Genomic DNA, 25,030 nt, shown 5'->3' with positions numbered 1-25,030 from the left:
ATGTAGGTGTAGGTGTCTACATAATCTCAACAGTTCAAAAATAATAAGTGAACGGTACCTACATACATTGCCGAGTGACTTGAGTCCCTTCACTTTGGAAATGACGATGGAGCGGGGATAAGGAGCTTAACCTTTAGTAAAAACTCAAAATCAAATGTTCTACATGGGATCCATGGATGTAGAATGAAAAGCCAGAGGTACACGCAGACCGACTTCCTATTAGGTAAGTGGGAGGCAGGTAGTGACCGTAGATTTCGAGATTTGACACATCACATACATAGGTAAGGCACCTTATGTAATACTATGTATGGCGTTGGGATCAATCATTCAAGGTTGTATGACAATGTATGTAGATACTGAGGTACCCGTACCAAACTTGCAAAATGGTAACATTAAAGTTTACAGACAGCACGATCCATAATCGTTCGGCCCCCAATCATGAGGAAGACACGGTATAGTCCTAAACCCTGATGATATCGACCTGGGTTTTACCTACATACATTAGGAAGGCATTGGATGTACCTCTCTTCAATGTTCTTTCTTTCTTGAACCTTGAATCTTACATGCTATGTAGTACATATGTACCTGCCTGCAATCTTTCAAATAGTACAAATACAATACATTATACAAGACATTTCATGTAGTTTAGAGCTGAAGTTGATTATGATATTAAACCTCTATTTTACCTCTTTGAGACAAAAGTCACTTGAGGCTAAAAATTGCTTTATCTTGCAAGTTTACCTATGTACCCTAATACATTCGTTTTCATTGATGAACTATTTCTGAGCTCTTGCTTATTTGTAGGCACAGCAATTTTGATATTGGTTCATTACATTATTAGTATCCTCTACGCGCTTATTTGACGATCTAACTTAGTGGCTACTTAGCTGGAGTACTGCCGAGCAGGTCAATTGCTGTCAGTGACAGTCAGTCATCTTAAGCTCATAAAGGAAGCTGATTCGATACGGGGAAAGAAAGCCGGCAGACGTTTGTCGGATCTTACACCGAAACAGACCAAGAAGCCGAAACGAAGAATTTTCTGGGTTGTGCCATGATAGCAAAGATTATTGGTCAATTGGAATAGAAGAAGGGCGAGACTACACAGTTAGCTCGAGCAGGTTCTCCATTGAAGAATACATACAAACCTGGGTAGGCAAGCAATGTAGACTTCTTCATCTTACCTCCTTATGATACAGTATGGTATGGCATCGTTGCAGTCCAGCAAACCAATTGATGCCCAATCATTTGCTAGGTTTGACGGTTTGGCAATTGTCCTCATGGCACGATCTGAGCGTCTCAGCAGGTTTAGGTATCGAACAATTGGTATTTGGCATTTGTCATTTGCCAATTCAAGGCCCAGACAAAATTGATTCCATCTGTCGAGTCTAGGTACATCGTTCTGGAGTACATGTATTCCTCCTTACTGAGGATGAGATACTGCCGTTCGGGGTACCCGTTAGGCCGCAAGTAGGTTTCTAATCAGAAATGGCGGGTGTTTGGTCGTCTAAATAAGATCCTTGAACCATGCTGGAGACAAGGCGTTGCTAGGGTCTATCGCAAGGCGTTGAGATGTCGTCAAAGAAATGACCAGGGTCTGTCTGGCATTGTCCCGGAGCCAGCCGGGGTGTTGCATCAACCAGCCCACACCCACTCTCGAACAATTCCCAGATCTATTTTCTACACTCAATACCGACCAAACACGGTACTTGAATGGCACCCTATTTACACCTTGGTTACATATGGTGCCATCAGGACCAACACATCAAAATCTCGACAGCCGCTTGCAGACGACCACTGTTGTGGGGGGTGTTCAGCATAGTAGGTATGCAGCGTATGCTCACATGCTTGGCAATCTCAGTTTTAATCCCTTTAGCAAGGGCTGATCGTTCGTTCTAGTATATTTGCCTACAGTACAGTATTGTACAATACCATACAATACAGTGCAGTACACCTGCATGTATGTATCTGCATATTCGTACATACTTCCAAGGTCATGTTCAAGATATCAACATTCAATACCGGGACCTATGTTTGGTCCGGCGTATCACTATAATGAATAATAGGCACGGGATATTTACCAGTCAATGAAAATCCCCCGCACGTAATAATTTGACGCAGATGATGGACTTACCTAGACAAAGGTACGTAAATAATCCCTGCTTGTATAATACTCTGCCTGCCTACCTAGTAGTACCTAGTACCTACCTACCTATTGGTCCTACTCAGTACTGTCTACCTACTGTCTTTCGAGTCTAGGTTGCAGGTTGGCGTTCTTCGTTACTTGAAATCACCCCATTTTTACGGGCTATCATGACTAGTGCAGGTCCCCGAGATTCGAGAAGTGCTCTGGTAGAAATTGGACCTCTCACAAGACCCACACAAGCTTGGTTTCCCTGGTTCTACCTCCCTAGCTGTTGAGTCGGTTGAATCGTCATACTTGTTACTGGCCACGGTCTCTTGACTACATACGTACTACATAGTATATGTATGTACGTCTCAACGTTCTTAAAGAAGTGCTGACTTTTAACATTGAAGCAGCAACATTGGAAGCGTTGTCTAGGTAATGTATGTAGCTCCACGGGGCAGCTCCAGTGTACCTATGCAACGACTCTGGATCCGATGAACCTATGTACACATGGCATGCACATACCAGGTTAGTTACATGTGCATATGTACCTTCAACTCCCCCATCCCCTTTAAACTCCGGCAACACACGTGAAGCTTTTTATTCTGAGATGTTATCTATACTAGCTGGGTTGGCATCATATTACTATAAGTCTATAACATACTATCTATTATTATATATATAGTATAGTATGTTATAGTATGTTATGCTATGCTAGTTTTCCCCAGCCTGACCTTCATGTTTTTGTGACTTCCTCCGGCGTAGTATCAACAGATTGGGCAAGGTACCTCTGATACATAGGTAACATTGAACTTCAATGCTGACTTGGCTAGGTTGATTCGGGCTTGCGGTAACTATCTTCGTACCGGATGCAATAAAGTGTCCAAAGCCTAAATTACGCGAAACTATTAACGCGTACCTGTAAAAAAGAATCCGAAAAGGAAGGATCCGCGCGTTACCAACTAGGTTAGGTAGTTATTGGCTGTTGTCTGCTTGGTCAATCTCAGCCTCATCTGTGCGCATCTGGGAAGGAGAATGAGGCTTGCACCCATTCCACCAAATCCTCTGGAAGCATAACATCAATTCTCGTATTTATGTGGTTCCAAGTTCGGGAGCCAGAATTTAGGTAGGTCGTGATATGATTCAGAACTCACATTGGGTCGAATTTCAATTTACTTAGCTCACAACGATTGCTAGTCAGTTCGCTTGTCTGGTTACATACTTCCGAGTCAGTCAATGATTGACGAATGCCCCTAAAGGATCGCATCAATATTCTTTTTTTATCAATCAATGTCTTGGGCATCTGCGCTCCACGCCTCCATAGTGGGTAGGTAGGTCGGTAAGTACTCTATTCTGATTGGAAAACCGAACCTCGTCGTTGACGGAAGCACAAATAAAAGCACAAATAAAGGCATCAAGAAACATACCTGGACATCAAATATAATATTAACGTCTTTCTTATACATGTCTCCGCCAATTCAGTTAGCGAATAACTAACTAATACATAACTAATACATACACTCTCTAAACTGTAGGTGGGCTGGTCAGCTGGGGCTACTTCTACGCGCCATACGGATACATGCCGTATCTACAAATGCCATCTTAAATAGCCATGTAGTTATTACTTCTTCTAGAAATATTCTACGGCTACCGTTGTTTCGAAGCTAGTTTAAATTCGGCATATGACTTCATTTATTTGCTTTTTTCCCACGAAGCGTCATCTACCTGGTGTGGTAGTTAGCCACACCAGGTAACTAGGTCCATACATCCATCCATGGATAATATGTATGTCCGTGCTCATCTGTCTGACTTGTCTTAATCGTGTGCTTTCTAGTGCTTCCCCCTATTCAACCAAGATATGAACCTAGGTATCTATCTACCTAGTACCAACAATACATATTACTGGGAAAGTCTTCACCTCAATTCATGCCCGAGTTGTTTCAAGGCTAAGTTGTTTCCATTTATTATTAACCTTACCTGCCTGGTATGTCTTGTCGTATTGATTGAATGAAACTGGCCTTGGTAGTGTGGGTTCGGGTTGCATAAACACGGCATTTGCGGCGGTCTGTACTGCTTTTGTATCATGCGACTTGACTGACCGACCTGAGTCTTGTGTATATTATAGCCGCGTGTCACACACATGATACAAAGACAATCCGGGTACCCGGTTCATAGATCCGAGCCCGACCTAATCTGTATTAATTTATTCTAATTGGTTGGCAAGCCAGATCTTAGGAGAGCTCGTACTTGGCAGGGCTCTGCATGCTGATTTGTGGCCAGGGCCCCCAATCAAATATACACACCTAGGTAGGCAGGTATAGGTGGACAAAGAACCGGTGGCAAAGAATTTCAAGGCCCTGCATTGGGCAGCTGAACTGAGGTGTGTCACACGGAAAATGTCCCATCGCTCTCTAAGATTACTCACATTTTGGAGACAACCCAACTTAACAAGCCGCCATGGCTGGTTGGCTGGCTGGCTGGCTGGCTGTCTAACTGGAAAGCATCTTGAGCAGGATCGATATCGGCGTCACCATGAACATCATCTTGAGTGCATTCCGGATTATGAAGTGGGTACATAATGATACATGACCTTTATACATACGGCCCGTTGCGCGAACAGTGCGGTAGACCGAGCCAGACCAGAACCCCTGCAAATAAGGCTGACGATGTTCGCCTCTCCGAAGAACGTGGAGCAACGAATCACCAGTCCCCTTGGAAACTTCGACGTCGAGGCTGTTCTATCTCTTGACCCATGCGGGCATTTTCCTTGCTTTGACGTGGCCGGGCTTCTTCCTTTCAACCTTTCGAGCATCGCGAGTGAGGCAACCAGCTTTAAAACCAAACCAGATTAGCAAAATACCGAATAAGCATTAGTAGACGCTGCTTTAACTTACCCTTTCTCAGGGGTGTCTTCAAGGCCGGCTCATGGACAGCCAATGCCTTGGCAATAGCCATGGCAAGAGCTTCGGCTTGTCCAGTAGTCCCCCCACCCTCCACCAGGGCCCAGACGTTGTATTTGTCCATTCGCTCCATTGTTTTCAGCCCCCAGAGCGCACTTTCTCGGTCGTGGACTCTTCCAAATGCGTCATTGATGGTCTTTCCGTTGATGAGAACCTCCCCTGTCCCTTCCACAAGCCAGGCCCGAGCCGTAGAGGATTTCCGCCTGCCTACACCATGCGACCTGCCAAACCGATCGACCGGGATGGGTTTCGGGGTGTTGAGGTAGATGTTGATATCCCGCTTGAATGGCCGAATACCTTCCTTGACCTCATCTGGCATGATGTCAGGGTGAATCTGGTTTAACCTCTTGACCAGCCCGATACAGGCTGCGTAGTCTCTCGCCTTGACGGCCTCACCGATCGCCAATCGATACTGCTCCTTCGTCTTCCACGCCACACGCTCCGCCAGATTTGGTGGGATTGTGGGGAGTCGTCCGTATTTCCGCGTAAGGTCCTGGACTAAAACGAAGCTGTCGTTGAATTCTATATGCCGCGAGAAATAGGACGGCGAAGCGGGCATAGGACGCAGGTAAGGGAACTTGACAGTAGCCTCTTCGGGAGTTGTCTCCATGGAGTTTTCCTCCGCGGCCTGCTCTAGTCGACGGAAGTCATCTCGACGAACGGTGGTTGCGAATGTGCGGCGTGTGTTGGGTTTCGTCGAGGCGGTTAAGGATGATGATGCGGAGGACCGCGATGGTCGGGTCGCGGTAGCCCGGAGATCTCTAAGACAGCGGAAGCTATTTCTTAGAGTGGACATTTTTATCTATCGTATCTTCGTCATGACCTTGTGTCCGAATACCGTTAATCAATTCGCCGTACCAATTGGGTTGATCGAGCTCGGTGGTTTGGTGATAGGCGAAATATATAGGCGAAATAGAGGTACTTTTTGGATTTTTTGGCGCGGAGGCACTTTTTGAAACTTTCGCCGACATCAATTAGCTAAGGTCTCTTTCCCATCAATGAGCTTCGAATTTTGATTTAATTGATTTTAATTGGCCGGTAGATTATATATTCCGTTCGCCGAGCTTCAAAAAGAGGTGGATCTTTCAAGTTCGATCAGGTGCGGTGCAGCATGCCCAGTGGGGAGGGGTCAATAATGCCTAAGGTTGAAAATTCAATTAAGCCATAGTACTAGCGTGAACTGCCCCGCCTCCTCTTTAGTGAGGTAGGAAAAAAAAAAAAGACAAAAGAAAATTTTGGTGAGTCAATCTTAAAGCACTCCTCTTCTCTTCCTTCCATCTCCAAACCGATCAACACCAGATTCTTAAGCAACCATGGCGTCTTTCGGAAAGATCTATACTAAGGAGGTGAGCATCGCAACTTCATCCTTAATTGTCTCTTTTTACTTTTTCTGATAAAAAAAAACTAACCTGGAATCTTCGCGTAGCTCAACCCCCGCACCACCGCGATCCTCGCGGTTGCGAAGGCCAATGGGTTGAACTTGGAAGTTGTCGAAGTCGACACCACCAACCCAACTCCCGAGTTCCTCAAGGTGAACCCTCTCAGCAAGGTTCCCGTCTTCGTCGGCAACGATGGATACGTCCTTACTGAGTGCATGGCCATCGCCATTTACAGTACGTTTTATTCCCCTTCTACACCTGATAAATAATCGCCATCAATCCCTCCCCCCGCACCGATAGTGGGCGTCTTCATGATGACCTAGACATTTCTAACAGTTATCCCTATCTGAAATATTTCTGTTGATATTGGTTCTACTTTCTGATTAATTCACCTACTTATCATCCTCATTATACCATCTCCATGATGAAATGACGCGAGAATCTGGCTAACATCCCATTCTCAGTTACATCCCAAAACGAGAAGACTACCCTACTCGGCAAGACCAAGCAAGAGTAAGATATTATCCAAAATAAACTATGAAACCCAAAACATGCACTAACACTTTATAGCTACGCCTCTATCTTGAAGTGGATGTCTTTGTTCAACACTGAGGTTCTCCCCAAGCTCGGTGCCTGGTACCGCCCTCTCCTCGGATGGGACCCCTACAACAAGAAGGGTGTCGAGGATGCTGCCAAGGGTGCCGCTAAGGTCATCTCTGTCATCGAAGAGCACCTTCTCCACAGCACTTACCTCGTTGGCGAGCGTATCACCCTCGCTGATCTGTTCGCCGCAAGCATCATCTCTCGCGGCTTCCAATTCTTCTTCGACAAGAAGTGGCGCTCTGAGCACCCTAACGTCGCACGATGGTACGAGACTGTCTACAACCAGCCCATCTACACCGAGGTTGCCAAGCCTTTCGAGCTCCTCGACACTCCTAAGTTGACCAACGTCGCGCCCAAGAAGCCCGAGCAGGCCAAGGCCCCCAAGGCCCCCAAGGCTGCTGCTCCTAAGCCCGCTGCTGAGCAAGAGGATGCACCGGCTCCTAAGCCCAAGCACCCTTGTGATCTCCTACCGCCAACGGAGTTCTACCTAGACGACTGGAAGCGTTACTACTCGAACCACGATGAGGCTGACTCTATGAAGTGGTTCTGGGAGAACGTTCCTTTCAAGGACTTCAGCATCTGGAAGGTCAAGTACAAGTACAACGACGAGTTGACTTTGACTTTCATGTCCAACAACTTGATTGGTGGATTCAACACCCGTCTCGAGGGCTCTCGCAAGTACCTCTTCGGCTGTGCCTCTGTGTACGGCGAGAACAACGACTCGATCATCGAGGGTGCCTTTGTCATCCGTGGTGACGAGTACCTTCCCGTCTTTGACGTCGCTCCCGACTACGAGAGCTACGAGTTCACTAAGCTGGACCCCACCAACGCCGATGACAAGGCTTATGTCGAGTCCATGTGGACATGGGACAAGCCTGTTGTCGACAACGGCAAGGAGTACAAGCACGCTTCCGGCAAGGTCTTCAAATAAGCTAGTGCGCCTTAAGTTTCATACCAGGATGGTTACGAGCTAACGAGATCATGCAAAACGAAAGTTGGGTGAAAGGGAAATGGGGCAAAGGAAGGAAACTGAGCATTGCAGCTAAATAGGTTGCAAATTTAGGTAGCAGAAAGACTCATTGGTAGAGCCTCAATCATGCAAACCAACGGCTTTTACCGTATTCCCTTTAACGAATTATGGCTTCATGTAGATGACTTATAAGGGTGAATGAACTGCACTAGACTCCTATTTTTAGTAGCTTAACAAAGGGATTCTGGTAGGTTGACTTATCTAATGCCCACAAGGACAAGTCTTTCCAGTTCAGGTCAAAGGAAGGGCGGAGGCAAATGTACCTTGGTAGGGAACTCGTAGAACACTATAAAATGTCAGGGCCGCTGCTTCAATACCTTGAAATCGTTCTGATATATACAAATCAACAGAAAAGAAACACCTACACATATAATACTCAAACAACAATTACCGAAAACTTTTTTTTATCTTACGATACACCATTCCTAGGACCTAGGCTACTATTTTAAACATCGCAATCATGAAGGGCAGAATTCAGCAACAGACACGCCGTAACGATATCGGTCTCTCTTTCGACAAGCCTGGCAGCGACCCTTGCCTTTGCACGGTTATGTGAGCTAGCATACAGACAGATAGACGGATAATGGTGGCATATATATAAGGTTCATATATCTATATTTGATACTGATATGAGGGATCTTGTTCCACCATCGATGGGCTGAGCGGGAGGAAGATAGAGGGGGCGGAGTAGACAGGAGGGGGGAGAAAGGGGGGATGATGAATGATGAATGAGCAATGACGGATGACGGATGAGGGTTGTACTGATTTAATGTACCTATAGACTTGTTTATGTTATATATTGGATTGTAATTGTGTCTGTGTTCGATGGCGTTCCTTTTCTGATGTTACCTGTATACCTCCTATACTTTGCCTGCAAACGCCTACTCTCGTTTTATAGCCCTCCCCTCACATTACACGCCTAGGTTACCTAGGTAGGTTAGACATCTATCTTCTTTATCACTGCCTATGCCTTAGTAGCAGCAGCCACCATAATCAGCATAAACAGGTGCAGCAGACCACCACCCCTTCATCTCCACCGCCACCTTCCTCATATGCTTTATCTGAGCCGCCCCCCTTTCTCCTGTTTTCATTCCCTATAGGCTACTAGTCGGGGGTGTATATTGAATGTGGATAGGTGCCTACTATCATCGGTTTCTTGTTCTTTACCTAGGTAAGTAGGCTCTCACTATAGTATCACTGTATCAGGCATCTATCACGACGTTTTGCCTTAACAGTCCTTTCTAAGTTTCAAACGCGAGCGGGCGCCGTGGCTTTGGTAGTGTGAATCGGAGCTTGTTTCGTATGCACCCTAATTAACTAAAAGCCACATGGCATTTTTTTAGCACACACATAACCGAGGACCGGGTAGTAGATATCGGCATTTGGGCAATCATTCAATGGGGATGGGATGGGATGGGAGGGCTAAGCTAATTCTGCATATAAGAATCTGAAACGACGCTGCTAGTTCTAGTCCAGCGGACATCCTTCTCCTTTCTCCCCCCCCCCCTTTTTCCTTTTATAGCTGGATACTTATTATTATGTATGTAGAAGTGTCAATTGCCTATCACAAGCTTCGCTCTATATACGACAGTAGGTGTCAACGGCGTTTCTGATTGGCTGGCACTGGGAAATCGGGCTAAATCGAGCAATTGGCGGAAACCGAGGTATGTATGCAGTGGTTACTACATATGGTACATACCTTGGTAGATAATGTATATCATGGCATAGATTTATTACAAGCTAAGCTAATTATATTTACAACACTTGTACGTATGTAGGTACTTGTACCCTTTTCCCTTAGCTTCAGAAGGTTAGGGCCAGATACACACATAGCTAATTAATCCCTGAGCAGCTGTAATCTGCCTACACTAAGAAGCACGAGGCTGGGTGTTTGGGTCTTGGTACTTGGGTTAGATTTTAAATAACTTGGCAAGTTTAACGAATAGTTAGTTGGGTAGGCAGCGAGTTAGTTAGTTGTTGATTGACTCGTATGCAAATCTCGGACATGGTGGAGCTAACGGGCTTAGGTGGCTAGTCATCCGATATTAGATGTTCATTTACCTAAGCAGTTAGTAGCTTTAGGTGGTGATGATGATGCTGGGGGTTGGGGGGGGATAGGTGGTGTATACATCTTGGCAATTACTTAGATAGGTAGGTATAGGTATAAGGGTCTACATAGGTACGGGCTGAAAAGTGTACTATTGCTGCTGATCACCACGCTTGGCTCTAAATCATCACCACAAAGTCCTTCTTTGCTTACCAATCCAGTCTTCTGCTTTGATATCGACACGGTAACGCGGTGCAAGTCACTTAGTTACTCATCATATGTAGGTTACATCTCTGTTGATGAAAATGAACGCGGTCATGAGTTTGAGATTGCTCAGGTCTAAGCTGCATGTTGTAGGCTAGAGAGAGATAATAGCTAAATACATTCAACTGGGCTTTCTCTTCTCGAAGAAGCCTGCCGTAACGAATCTCCTAGTGCTTTTCAAAGCGATGCCAACCCACACACCCTTTGCAGAGCAGATATCTTGCTCGGCCGCTCCTTAAGCTCCTCTATCGTTCCACCGGGACCAGCCCCTTACGCGGAGTTGTGGTGTCTTCGGACTACCAATACCTAGAGAGCACCACCACCACCCATAGTCAGGTGGCTTGGATGGCATGTACATATCTGGTGGTCACGACAACGCAGAGCAGAACAGACCAGCCAAACTATGGCTTTGCTGGGGTTTCTGCAAGGCTTGTGGCAAAGGATGTAGCAGTACCACCCAAGCATTGCGACGGGAAGGTCGAGTTTTCCAGTTCACCATCCCACTAACACCTCGATCGTTAACACGGCGGGAAAAATCTTCACGCTGGGTAGGTTTACCTGCCTATTAGATGCGTCAGCATCTCGGTCAAGTTTGAGCCCAAACTGTTTGTGATTCCTCGGGAAATCTTCTGGGCGGTGATATTAGGCTGGTAGTGATTATTGGGCGACGTAAGATGGGTATATGAGGGACCTGCATTTACACGGCAACACACACACGTTTATTCCTCGCGGAACAATCACAGAAACCGTGAGCAGCGCCGCCGGGCCGCGAGCCGCGAGCCGCAGCGTTGGTTCGGCTTGGATGTTCAGGGCCTTTTAGCGTCATTCTCATCTATGGTAGAATAGATGAGGCTTTCTTATTGTTACTTTTCGGATTTGATCTTTTTTTCCCCAGGACAGAGACCGGGTTAAGTACCTTGTTTCCCTGGCGATGAACAGGGAAAGTGGGGAAAACGGTAGAATTCGCTCAGAGTTTCATAATTTTGGATAGGGATACGTTTGGGTGTTGTATCTGAAGATAAATGGAGAAATGAGGGAGGAGAGGAGCTGGAATAGGAGCCAGCATCTGATGGGTGTTCTTATTTTATGTATAACTTTCTGGTATTTAAGATACTAGGTAATAGTGGCTATAGAAGAAATTGAAACAGATGGGTATTTGGATATTTAGTCCTCACCGACACTGTAGAAGAGTAAAGGCTAGTATCGAAGAGTGTCTGTACCTAGACTAGATCTATCTAGGTTATATGTTCACATAGTCCTATTTATTCTAACAGATACTGTCAAACTTTTCACTTCTCAATAAGCTCAATTTTCTGGATGGAAATCTGGAGCACATGATGGTAGAACTGAGAGTATTGCGCCCAAAGTGATTCTAGAATACTGATAAACCAGAGGCTTCTATATACAGCTATAAGAGCCCCTGAAAGGTTCGGGAACAGCAAAGGAAACAACCAGGTTAGGGTGGGAGAAATAATAGGCAAAGTAATTCAAACAAACCTAGGCACTCAGTAGTTTTATGGCATCCAATGATATGTAACCCCTGAGAATATCAGGAAAGAAACAGGAGTCCAAATTTATATCATAAGAAACTCCATCGCTAAAAGACTCACTCTAGATTACCCATGCACCCAACAAATAATCCCCCCTAAAAGAAGAGAAAACCATCTTAGTGAGTCATATCCCCTAAAGTGAAATCAATCTTTCCAGGTTAGGCCCCTATATAGGAGTTAGGTGTATAGACATACAGGAAACGTGGTAATCACTTCATGCTCCTTACTATCTTGAACCTGTATATCTTAACTACTGCCGTCCTGCAGAGTACCTGTCGCCTAAACCTGTTTGAGGTTCATGAGGCGTATGGAAGGCTAGAAGGAGAATGCATACTTGTAATAGAAATGGAGAAACAGAGTACATCTCCTCTGGAATGGAAAGTTACCATGATCGACTGAGATCCACCCCGAGTCGGGGTCCCCGACTCACGTGAAGATCAACTAGACGATACAGTACGGACCGATTCTACGAATTGGAAATTAACAGATGAATATGAAGAGAAAGTGACTTTGATGTATCTGTGAAGCTTCTGGCTATGCCTGTATTGAATGGCCTTTATAACTTATGCCCAAGTAACTTGGTTAAGTTGATTGGCAACATGGTTCTAATGTAGTTAACCTAGAATAATCATTTACTAGATACCTTGAGGTACTACTATCAGAAATCTACCCTCACCGAATGATAAACGCCAAAAACTTGTATATTGAGTATGTTGGTAAATATTCCGGTAAGGTTAGCTTCGTGAATTCTTAGTGTATAATACAGTGCACGTAAATCCAAGTGGATTAAGCGAACTACAACTTAAAACATCTTATTCGAATCTGTGCTTAGGTAGGTAGGTAGGTAGGTAAGTGTATCAACAATTCGCCCGCACCTCACCCCCTAAACGATGAGAACGGCATTGATATCCATTCTCTAAGGCAGAGAAGTACCTTATGGAGCGATATGACTTACTAGTTAATGCGAATCTATCATCTATCTTCTAGCTGTGGTTGTCTGATTCACACACTTCAACCATGTCAGTCGTCGAGAAAACCCGACAGGCAATATGCAAGATTTGTAAGAATACAATCTTCAACACTTTTTGCCCAAAAGGCCTGGAGACGCTCGTTTCTCACTTGGCCATCCATCAATTGAATTACTTATCCGTGAACTTTTAGTCTACCTAATCCCGAGGACCACCTACTTTTCAACTGACGTAAATTGCCATGGCCTGTCTCCCTTCATCTGTGAGCCTGTCCATGTAAGTGGCGACTGCTCCGTTATGTCGAGCGTTGGCCTCTGTTAGGTATTGCCGTACCCAAAGCTTCACATCCTGAATCTGGGGGTATTCGTCACGAATGGTTTTCTTGCATGTGTTGAGTGGGGTGAATCCAAGGCCGAAGCCGATGTCGTCAACATCCGCCTCGTTGACAACATCATCGCCCATACCACCCGCTACCTTGGGTGGATTCATGAGCATCTTCAGCATTGCTTCACACGTAAAACGCCATCCCTTCTGGTAACGCTGGGCGAAAGCAGCGCTGTCTCCCATTGACTTGGCGAATGATACAACAGCTAGCTTGCGATCTACTGGACGGACGAGCTGTTCCGAAACCGGCAGGACAAGGGTTAGGTAAATCTGAACGAACAGATTATTTTGGACTAAGTCCACTTGGCTGACGAAGAAATCAGCTCCCAGACCAGCCTCCACCCTGGCTGACACGAGGTGATAGAACCGTGTGAATCGCAGTTTGAACGAGTCTGGCGGGTTATTTTGGAGCTTTGTGAAGAGAAGGGCGAGTATTTGCTTGAAGTAAGGCTCAAGAGCGTTCCTGTTGAATGAGTCAGTCATAACCTCCATCAGTTACAATTTCATTAGAACATACCTATCAATCGATACAACAATTGTTTCTAGCAAGTCAAATGCGTTCTGTTCCGTCCTCTTGATGCTAAGCAGGGTCTGGAAAATACCTAGAACTGGTTGGAGTTGATTTTCCGCCACTATAGATTGAGAGGCTCTAGGTATTATAGCAGCTAGTAGTCTTGTGAGAGCTGGAACATTGCCTCTTGTCTCCCAAAGCGTGGGCATCATCAAGGGGGCCACCAGTGCTTGATAGCGAGTAGGAAGTGCCTCATATGGGTTGAGTTCTAGAAGTTTCGCGATAAGTTGGAACACATATGGTATGAACTCTAGAAAAGTACGTGTTAGCCTCTAAGTTATAGCTACTCGTTGGGAGATCACACTAACCGTTCACTTCTTCAGTGATTATTTGGTTGAAAGGCTCCCATAGGAGGGTTTCAAGCGTCGATGAGCCGTTGGGTGAACCGCAGCTATAGTTTTACTTAGTTAAATTTTCACATAAAAAAGGACTCGGGAAGAGAACATACCTCACAACAGCACCTAGGGCCTCAAAGTGGTAATAGTAGAAGCGTGGGTTGCTGGGGTTGACTTTGATGATGCTCGTGATTTTAAGTAAATGGCCAAGAACCATGTCAGCGTAGCTGAGAATGCCCGTGCCCATTACGATAAGTACTCGCATGATGCAGCGCATAAGGAACTCATTTTCTTGCATCTTTGCTGGGGATCCCTCCTTCTCAACCAACTTGAAAAGGTGATCGAGGAGATCTTTGGCAAAGGGTTCAATATCGGATTTGCCAAAGAAACGAACACCGGATTCATCGACCAAGGATAACAGTCTCTCCACGCAAATGGCTGCATACGTGTAAACAACATAGTCCGACGAGCCCATGTTCTGAATCAGGGGCTTGAATGCAGCTTGCCATTGGTCCTTTGATAGTTGACTTCGGAATGTATACAGATATTTGATAGCGTCGACTTTGGAGATGGGCTCGATGCCCGTATCCTGAATCAGGTCATTTGCAACATGTTGTTCGAAGAATTCGACCACGTTGACTAGCGGGTTAACGGTCTTGACACCATGGGCCGCCGTCACAACACCTTTGGCTGCAATAGAAAGGAACAACGAGATTGCTGTATCCTTGTCTTTCCAGCTTGTCTTTCCTTGCTCCAAGTAGTGGCTGATATATCTTCCCGCAACGGTAGTGACCAACTGCTCGAACTTACCTTGGAGTTCCCTTAGAAAATCAGTCGCCGCTCTTCGTCGAGAATCAGTATCTGATCCCTCGAGATCACGCCGGATGAATTCAATAGGCTCGTCTTCAAACAATTCGATATCGGACTCTCTTAGTGCCACATTAGGTAGCACAACCTTCTCTACTACTTGACCCAAGACGCCCTCCTCGTTGAACACCTTTGCGTGATTCGGATTAGCAGCGATTGCCGTCAGAAAATGCAGCGCCTTGCTGACAAGATTGTCGTACTTGGTTTCAGGGCCGATTGCAGAGAGCAGATTCCACGCGCTCGTAACAAATACGTTAGTGTAACGGCCAAAATCATCGTCAAACTTGTTGACGTAGAGCTGTAGGACTTCACAGATGTCGGCCTTGACTATCTCAATGACTCCGGCTTCCGAGTCGTCGTCGGTTGCTAACAGCGGGTTCTCGTAGGTTAAGTACTTGTGAAGGAGTGTTGAGATGTGTTCGAGGTTCGACTCGAATTGTGGTGGCATGTCCTGACAAGATAGATCGTGGAAGACCTTGATCAGTAAGCTCATCGTATCAAAGTAGCCCTTTAAGGCGACCTTGTCATTGGCATGCACATCAATCTGCTGGTCCGTAGCCTGCTCGGTATTAGTCTGAAAACTATTGAAAATGAATTATTATTAGGGAATCAACGTACACTCAAAAGGTTGAGGAAGGGCCCGGCGAAGATGTTGAGTACGTGGTTGATCTCAGTATAGAGTCCATCTGAACGGTATAAGGGTCGCCATCTCACGAAGATGGAATGGGCAACCTCCAAAACACCGTTGTTGACCTTGAAATTATCAGGCGAAAAGCGCGATACGAGGTCGGGTACAAGGGTGTCCCATCGTTCCCAGAAATCAGAGTCGGCGATTATGCTGATAGCCTCTCCTAGCTGTGTCTGGATGGTAGAAGGGCACCCAATCATAAGCCCAATAAGCTCTTGCTTGATCGTTTGAATTTCGTCGATGGGAAGCTTGTATTTTCCGTCCTCGTCCTATAAGATACCAGTATTAACGTTGCACTTCTAAGATAACAAGTATGGGAGACGTTGGAGGGCGGTAACGTACTACATAGTTGTGTCGGATAAAGTTCTTGAAGCACAGCGCGCCAGAGAGACGGGTCTTTGGCTCGAGACTTTCAGTCGCAACTATCTTCAATAACTGTAACGAGTATTGTGGCTTTTTTTCTTCAGCCTTAAGCGCAGCCTCGGCTGTATTAGTTCAGTTAGTCTGGATTTCAATAAAAGCATAGGCTTCCTAAGTTATCTATGCTCCTTAACCTTTCTAGACTTCGTAGTCATCATGCCCGCCATAGTGGTGGCAGAAGATGCGAATATTGACAAACCATGTGTATGTACGTATTACAACAATGTGGGGTAGTGAGTAGTAGTAGCTCTCTTAACATACCTTTTTTGTGCTTGACCGGATCAAGGGTCGCATCCAACAGCTGGGCAATCTGGCTTAGATCTGAAGCCATGATGGCTGGCTGGATGGTGTGGTGGTTTACGAGTAGAGCGTTGTAGGTGTCAAGGTTCGACGCGATGCGTTGTAGTGTTTTTTTTCTTAGTTAAAATGTCGTTGAGGTTCTTAGTTGTGTTCTTAAGTTGTAGGTGTTTTTTTTTAGTTGTGTTAGTTGTAGCAGAGGCTCAATGTTGCCTAGAAAGTGCTGGGTTCCCCTCTGTGGAACTACGTATTTACATAGTATTAGTGCTACCGTACCTGTGTGTCTTCGCGCTAGCCGAGTGGCATGAATTTTCTTTAAAAAAAAATTGAGGCTGCCCGCGGCGGCAACGGCAAGATTCAAAAGAAGACTACCTACGGTGGTCTGTGCGTTAAAGCTTGAGCTACCTAACCTAGTGTAGTAGCCGTGCTAGTACTAGGTATTGCTAGATATTGCTAGGTATTGCTAGGTATTGCACCTGCATAAGGAGGGGAATAGCGGGGCTGATACCAATGCGCTTCTATCAGATACCAGATAGCTAAGACCTGGGCAGATACCGTCATAAGGCAGCAAGGTGAGATAATTAGTACACCTGTAACTTGCATAGTCTGAGCGCCAACTAATTAGGCATAAGCTCAACAGCTAACACTAAATATACACTAAACATAAAAGCAGGGATAATGATAGGCGAAAACGGAGAAAGAGATGGTGCGGAAGCTGCAAGAGTACCAAAAAGGTCATTGTGGAGAAATCTTTTTGTGTGAACACCATCCATTTCTAGTCCATTTCTAGTCCCCGAAAGTCCCTAACAACCTTGGAAGTCTCCAATCTTCTTTACCCAAAGCTTGCGACCAAAAAAAGAAAAAAAAAGATCAATTTATCTCCATATGTCCTGAATACCTCACCGAAACAATTAAAAAAGATAAAAACAAAAAAAAAAAATAACAAAAAGGGCTTGTTGCTTTGTGTCTCCCAAATGTCATACCACGTTCCACGATCCAAAGAAAAACTAAATCGAGCTCACAGCAATCCTTCGTGTCCACCACCGTCTATACCACCTTCGTCATCGTCTCTTGTACGGTACATGGTAGTGGTTGCAGAATAGAGAGGGTGTGAGGAACTAAGTCTGTATTACTCTAACCTAGGTCTAAGAACACAGAGAGTGTGTCACGCGTCTACATACCTCGGCCGCCAGCCATACAGCCATACAGCCAGCCAACCTTCACTACAACTTTTGTCTTGGCCATTTGTATCACTCTATTCCTTTGATTCCCACCCTTATGCAAGACCCCATTTGCTAGTAAGTACACATCTTTTGATTGCTCTGCTTACAATTTTACCACACCTGTAGTATGTCATCTTCCCTTATCGCTATTATTTTTTCACGATTTCACGATTTCTTGCTTTTGGAATCTCGTATTGCATTTATCTCAGCAGAATCCCATAATATAAAGACTATGGATAAGACATATTCTGCAAGCTAGCAGATATGACTCGGCAGCAGCTAATATGCTTCGTCGCATAGTTATCCTGGGCCGGAAGGCCGGTGAAGAACGGCAGACGGAAGCTATGTCGCCATCACCAGGAGATGATGCCCCGTCGCCCCAGGATTCTAAGAACATTGGCGGCCTGGCGAGCGTCTTTAAGGGCCTCGCCGGTGCCGCCAAGTTAACCAAATCCCCTCCCGCTCCCGCTCAACCGTCCGGTGCCCCTATCAATGCGCAAATTGCCGAACGTCTAAACGCTACACCGACCATCCTCCGCGGTTTACCACCACAGCATACCGAATCTTTCGACTTACTTAAGAATGGGTCTATGAACGAACGAGTTGCCGCGGCTAGTACGTTGCGTATTGCTGTTGCAGACTATCCTCTCAATCCCGTCTTGGACATCTGGTACGCAGCCAAAGACTTGGTAGACCCTACCAATTCCAGGATTACTCGACATGCCGGCTGGGAGCTCCTAAGAGAATGCGTGAAACATGCTTCTTCCACAGACCTCGAACGCAACGAGTACTTCCAAACTATATCCGCCGATGCCAACCCGGACGATTTCCACTTGCAACTAGCCGCTCTAGTTGATTTAACGAACCACGGCCGCAATCTGTCTGGATTTGATTACGATGTTTTCCCGCTTTTATCAAAGTGGCTTGTGGAAGCTTTTGAGGCAGTGCGATCGGCAAGAGGTGCTGCGAAAAAGCAAGGTTCGCGGCTGAAGGGAAAGGCGTTGGCTACTGGTGAAGACAGAAACTTCTCTGATCTGTTCGGCTTCACAAATGACGTGATCAAGTTTAATTTTAACGTTGCCGATGACGAAGCTGCCGAAGTTCTAATCGAGAGACTGTTGCAAATTTGCATGAACACCAGCGTGGAGGACGACCTACAGGCTTGCATTGGCGTTATGGATGCTATTGTGACCTTTGGGGCAATCCCTGCGGACAAGTTAAAGAGCTGTGTTCATGTTCTATGCTCTATACACTGTCTCGTTCCCAGTCTCCAGAGAGACGCATGGCATACAATTGGCATTTTATGCCGATCCCATAACGGACATACTACTGTAAGGCTACTTCTTGATGTTCTGACAAGCCTTCCAGCGAATGCAGACAAGAAAAAGGAGATCGTTCGAGAAGTAAGGGGCGCTCTATCAGTTCTTAACAAACTTGTGTCGAAGAGCTCCGAAAAGGGGTACCCCGCAGTTCCTTATGCTCTTTTGGTCGATGGCTTGTCTACCGTAGTCAAGGCTACATCTGCTTGGAAAATACATCTCGATATATTACGATTGACGAATTCCCTATTCTGCGATATCCAAGGAAATATTAATAACATGTTGATTGATGAAGACTGGACACCAATATTTGACGTTGCGGCTGTTTGTTCCGAGGCTGTTATCACGACCCTCTCAAAAGCTGAGATTTCTATCCAATCACTCCTAGACCCAGAAGAGACGGACTCCGCCGAGGGGATGCTTGCCCGAGAGTTGACAAGGCTAATACGTCGACTCGAAAGCATACTACTAGATGAACCCATCAATACCGCCCAGAAACCGGAGAGTATCCTTCTAGATACATCTGACATTAGTACTCAGAAGCCGGAAAGTTTGCTTCCGGAGCAACCTAATACGCTTATTCAAAGACAGGATTGCATTATCTTTTTTACTAAGATCCATCACGCTCTTCCTGACTCAGCAGCCATGCTAGTTCTTGAGCACTTCAAGAAATTCCGGTGTTGTTCCCCGTCGGATGTTTTGTGGGAAGCAAACTTGAGCCTAGTTTTGGATGCGTTCCTAGCAGACAGAAAACGGTCGACCGATGTTCGCATACGTGCTCTGCAAGCTTTCACGGAGGTTTATGACATGATCGAGCTTATTAACGATCAGTTCGAGCCCAATTTCATACCAGACTTGGTTGAGCGACTGTTAGCGAATGTAGTAGGTGAGACAGATATCGGGTTGTTGCAAGAGGTTGTATCGTTTGCTGCCACCGTTGCTAGCACGGCGAGTTTCGTTCTTTTTTGCTACATTGTCGATACGCTCAGGGGTATCATAGGGAATGGCCGGTTACGTTCACCTAATTCTTCGCATTCTCGTGCTTCGGAGCCACCTCCGGCTTTTCAACGCCCTAAACCGAATTTCAGCCAAACTCCGACCAACGTGGTTGTAAGAGGATATGTACAAATGTTTCTGCGTGTTCTAAACTACGACGCCGAGAAATCACTACGGTTATTTTACATTCTCGTATCAATAGCCGAGTCGCCTAATAGCGAGACAGACGCCCGAGTTACCGCGATGCAGTTGCTCTTTCGATTAAGAGCCGATTGGGCCAATCGTATTTTCGTCACTGCGCATACCGAAACGGGTAATCTGGCTGCCTCTCTATACCGAACCGAAGAATCAGTAGCGCGCAAGATGGCGGAAGAGGCGTCGTATCCTGGGAGAGTTTCGAGAAGTGAGACTACTGGATCCGCCCGCTCATCGCGCGGCGTCTCTCTTGGACAAGGTCAGGTGCTAGACCGAAGTCATTCGCTAAGGGTAGCAAGCGGCGGTAGGCACAACGCAAGCGCGAGTCAACTACTGTGGGTGGCTTCTGATGCGGACGCCTTACCTGAGGCTCCATCTCAAGCTGCAAGCACTGTGCTCTACTGTGGCGCCTCCGATGATAGCATCGAAGAAGATGGTATGGTGCAAGCTACAGTCCTACAGACCGGAATCTGGCTTGAGACAATTTTGAACCTACTACGGCAAGGCTGTGACTGGGAGGTCTACAGCTTCATTCTGGTCCACTTACCTTCACAACTGAGCAACCACGCCATTTTCAGAAATGCTGTGCCACAAATCCAAGACTTGAGACGAACAATTTGCGATCAAATAAAAATGAATAACATCCAGGAACCTCCCAGCACACACGGATTGCGCAAAGCAGATGTTGCGATCTGCCTATTCCATATTCTAACCATGATCCTCAGCTATCATCAATACTTTCAAAAGGCAGAGGAGGACGAGATTGTTCGGACGTTTGTGCATGGTATAGCAACGTGGGAGCGGAGTGCAAAGTGTTGCATACATGCACTTACGATCTGCTGTCACGAACTCCCCTCCTCTACAAGCAAAGCTCTAGTTACAATACTGCAAAGGATGGCGCAAATCATCACCCAGCCAAACGTAGCTATGCATATTCTAGAGTTTCTAGCTTGCTTAAGCAGACTACCTTCCTTGTACGCCAACTTCCGAGAGGACGAGTATCGAATTGTTTTCGGGATTTCTTTCCGATATTTACAATACGTCCGTGGAAGAAAACAAACGTATAGGATTAGTACCATTAGCGATTCTTCAGCGGCAGCAGCAGGCGAGATCCAGTTCAACGCAAACGCATTGGATGATCTACCTCAATATGTTTACACACTGGCGTACCACGTCATCGTATTCTGGTTTCTGGCTCTGAAGCTTCCTGATCGTGCGAATCAAGTTGGCTGGATTGCGAAGAACATGTTTACAGATGTTGATGGATCTCAAGTCTCAGACGAGCAGGCACATCTTACGATGGACTTCATGCAGAGAGTCACGTACGCTGATGTGGATGAATCTGCGGCAGATCCATTATTCACTGCTGATAGATTCGGGGAAATACTTACCAAGAGATGGTTGATTGGGAATAGCATCGTGACAGTTGAGCAAGCGGTTACGACAGGCTGGGCTCAAATAACGAAGAGACAGCCGTCTGGGACTTCTTCCTACACAATCCGTGAGCTCTTTCGACCACCTGCAGCCCACCAGCGGCCCGCGAGTGAGAACGCAAGGGATGGACATGCTGCACCTCCAAATAGTGTTCTACCAAATCATTTGCTGGTGCAGCTACTATCCTCAATGCCCCAAGGCAGCGATCTTTCACGGCCCATCCCCTTACCTGACGATGATGCTGTTGACAGGGCTATCAGAATGTTCGATCACAATTCGACGGTGGACGGCCACAAGGTGGGCGTGATATACATTGGAGAGAACCAGACGAAGGAATCTGAAATTCTAGCCAATGTCACTGGGAGCGGGGACTACGTGGAATTTCTAAATGGCCTCGGCACGTTGACCAAGCTCAATGGTGCCACATTCAACACCCAAGGTTTAGACCGGCAATATGACAGTGATGGACAGTACACATTCTGTTGGAGGGACCGGGTGACGGAACTCGTGTTCCACGTCACTACGCAAATGCCAACGAACTTGGACCATGACCCGCTGTGTACTTTGAAGAAGCGCCACATTGGAAACGATTTTGTCAATGTCATTTTTAATGATTCCGGCTTGCCTTTCAGATTTGACACCTTCCCATCCGAGTTCAATTTCGTCAACATTGTGATTACTCCGGAATCACGTGCTTCGTTCGTTGCTACTAGGCAGAGAACGCCGAAAGACGTGGAAGGATCGTTCTATAAAGTACGGCTCATGAGTAAACCTGGCTTCCCCGAGATTTCCCCCGCTTCCGAAACCAAGATTGTGAGTCTGAAAGCCTTGCCCGACTTCATCCGGCTTCTGGCACTTAATGCATCAGTGTTTTCGTTGGTGTGGGCTCATCGGGAGGGTGGTGAGCATGTGTCAGCTTGGCGCAATCGATTTAGGGAAATCAAGAGGCTTCGTGAAAAGTACGGCCCAAAGGTGACGCCCCATGGGCCGACGCCTTCGCCACCAGGAACTTCTCTAGGTCATAATGCCCCTATTTTGACTAGTAGCGCTGCACAGTTGGAGGCAGCCAGGTCGGGTAACACGGTTCGGGATAGCTTCAGCAGCCTCAGGCGATCTTCTGTTGCCACTTTCTTCACCGCTTCGAGCGAACAGAATTCTCACCGCTCATCAATGCTATCTACTGCGACGACAGATACCGAAGTCATGACGGCTAACGGATTAGATGCGCTAGTAGAAAGCCTCGACTTCTCTAAATGGTCGGCGTAAAAGGTGTTGCATTACATTACCTACCTAGGAAAACCAATTTTTGGGTCTTTCTGGTTTCCTTTCTCATCTTTTTTCCTTGGGAGGTCATGCATATACGATTGTTTACGAAAAAAAAGTTACGGTTTAGGAGGCTTCTTGATGAGAACCAAAAAAAGCATGGCGTCTGGGCTGGTTGGGAGGATACCACTGAAAGTTGTTTGTTTAAAAGATTTTGGCCCCCTTTACCTCCTTTACAATCACTCGCCCTTCACTTCTGAATGAACATATTACTGTCAATATCCGAACTGTATCTAGATGGTTTGGTTTACGGAGGGCAAGAAAAGAAATACTTCCTCATCCACAAACACCAACAGAAAAAATAACTTATCCTGTAAGTGGTAGTGGTGGTGATGGTAAGTGGTGAGATGTATCTCTAGGTACGCATAAAAAAAGGAAGGGGGGAAGGGGTGGTAGAAGGAGGTTTTCAAAAAATGGATTCCTACTTACCTAAGGTTAGGTACTTGTCTTACGGCGCCGCTCGTGTTACTTACTATAAAGAGATCCCCCGGCACGCTGCCGCTAAATATATATATATATATTCTTTTTTTGTTGGATATCATTTTTCTTTTTTGGCACCCCGCCCCTTAAAAGGCCATGTCGTCTTGTATGTGTGTACCTACCTAGGGTAGATAGGTAGGTAGGTATTCTGTCTCCCCTCTTAATAAAGAGAAAATATATTAAATTTTATGTTTCAACGTGCTACCTCCCTCCCCCGTATATACAATTTGGGGAAATAAACAATAAGTACGTGTTGAGGGGGGTGGTCATATATACCTAAGGTAGTATGTTACACAAAATGGAACTAACTAACTGACTTGCCCCCTCCCCCCCCTTTTTTGGGTTTCTTTTTCTCTTCTCGCCCTTCTGACACCTTTTTCTTTTTCCAACTAGGTAGGTATTCCCTTTTTTTACCTTCTCTCCGAGAACTATTATTTCCCTGGATAAAATAAAATAAAATATAAAATCTTGAAAATCGGGATTTGGGATTGGGGAGGAGGTGCACGTAGGGTAGTAGGTAGTAGGGTACGAGGGAATGGGGAGGAGGTGCACGTAGGGTAGTAGGTAGTAGGGTACGAGGGAATGGGGTAGAGGGGGTAAAAGGGGGGGAGGGGAGGGGAGGGGAGGATGGATGGAAGGTTACACAGCATATAGGTAGGTAGGTAGCTATGTGAGGTAGCACGGAGATTCATGGAGTTATGGATGCGCGGACGTTCTGCAGAAATACAATAGCATTGAGTATTGGGGGGGGGGGGGGGCGAGGAGAGCGGCGGGGGTCATTGGTTATTGGTAAGTAGGTAAGCAGGTAGGTATAGTTACTAGCAGAGCTCTATGACAGCTTTAACGCCTATCGCCTACCTAGGTTAGGCACATAAGGCTTAGGTGAGAGACATCAGGTGAACGGTAAGAGAGAGCCGCGGAGACAAGCAAGCTAAGTGGGGAAAGGTGTAGCGGTGGGCAAAGTATCTCTACCTCCCTCATATAAGTACATGTAGGTAGGTAGGGTAAGTATGTATGTATGTAGGCAAAATCAACGAGAATCGTCTACGCTACGCTACGTTATGCACCATATCTACACTACACACCTACGGTACTAGAAAGCCTCAAGTGTAAATAGGTACTAGGTAGGTAGGTAGTTGCCTATTGTTATCTACCTACCTACATCGTAAAGTACGATAGACCTGGGTAGGTATGTAGATTCTATGTAGGAAGGAGAGGCTGTTGTACAAGTACCATGTGTGTCTGTGTGCTTGTGTTAGGGGGTTTATTCCCGAGTCTGGTCTCACCAGGACACGTGTTACGGCGAGGAGAATAGTAGATTGAACGAGTGTAAGTTGGGTACACATATACCTGAGTCATGTAGGTGAGTGAGTGAGCAGGCAGCTATGTAGCGTACATAGCTGAACAAGAATTGAGCTTGTGCGACCGATGAACCCTTGGTAATCAGGATCGCACCAGGGGTGTGTGTGTGTGCAAGGAAGGGAATAGGGAAGGGGGTATTCATGAAGCTCACCGTACAAGGGTATATATGTCAACCTACCTAACCTAACCTACACCATATGTAGGCAATGA

General features: G+C 46.0%; 4 protein-coding genes across 4 annotated transcripts; 2 read left to right on the top strand and 2 right to left on the bottom strand.

The window, feature by feature from the left end:
• Positions 1-4,614: 4,614 nt before the first annotated feature.
• GGS25DRAFT_489700 (37S ribosomal protein S9) lies at positions 4,615-6,339 on the bottom strand. Its single transcript, XM_049260919.1, has 3 exons — positions 6,128-6,339; positions 5,020-6,068; positions 4,615-4,955 (listed from the first exon to the last, which is right to left on the bottom strand). The coding sequence occupies exons 2-3, from the start codon at positions 5,879-5,881 to the stop codon at positions 4,864-4,866; spliced, it is 954 nt and encodes a 317-aa protein (XP_049116457.1). The 5' UTR covers positions 5,882-6,068; positions 6,128-6,339; the 3' UTR covers positions 4,615-4,863.
• A 59-nt stretch (positions 6,340-6,398) lies between these two features.
• GGS25DRAFT_514223 (eEF1-gamma domain-containing protein) lies at positions 6,399-7,998 on the top strand (the record flags this gene model as incomplete). The annotated part of the gene is made up of 4 exons (XM_049262971.1): positions 6,399-6,431; positions 6,512-6,698; positions 6,929-6,977; positions 7,035-7,998. The coding sequence occupies 4 exons, from the start codon at positions 6,399-6,401 to the stop codon at positions 7,996-7,998; spliced, it is 1,233 nt and encodes a 410-aa protein (XP_049116456.1).
• A 4,702-nt stretch (positions 7,999-12,700) lies between these two features.
• GGS25DRAFT_489696 (putative mportin-alpha export receptor) lies at positions 12,701-16,790 on the bottom strand. Its single transcript, XM_049260918.1, has 7 exons — positions 16,453-16,790; positions 16,114-16,256; positions 15,702-16,040; positions 14,330-15,642; positions 14,190-14,272; positions 13,828-14,131; positions 12,701-13,773 (listed from the first exon to the last, which is right to left on the bottom strand). Exons 1-7 carry the CDS (start codon positions 16,520-16,522, stop codon positions 13,149-13,151), a joined length of 2,877 nt encoding a protein of 958 aa, XP_049116455.1. The 5' UTR covers positions 16,523-16,790; the 3' UTR covers positions 12,701-13,148.
• Positions 16,791-17,787: 997 nt separating this feature from the next.
• Positions 17,788-23,655, top strand: GGS25DRAFT_489692 (uncharacterized protein). Its single transcript, XM_049260917.1, has one exon. It carries the CDS (start codon positions 17,996-17,998, stop codon positions 22,919-22,921), a length of 4,926 nt encoding a protein of 1,641 aa, XP_049116454.1. The 5' UTR covers positions 17,788-17,995; the 3' UTR covers positions 22,922-23,655.
• Positions 23,656-25,030: the final 1,375 nt, after the last annotated feature.

Source organism: Hypoxylon fragiforme (genome assembly GCF_022984875.1).
Source record: "Hypoxylon fragiforme strain CBS 206.31 chromosome Unknown GGS25scaffold_5, whole genome shotgun sequence".
Taxonomy (NCBI): Eukaryota; Fungi; Ascomycota; class Sordariomycetes; order Xylariales; family Hypoxylaceae; genus Hypoxylon; species Hypoxylon fragiforme.
Note: the sequence above shows the minus strand (reverse complement) of the source record. Positions and strands in the feature narration are given on the sequence as shown.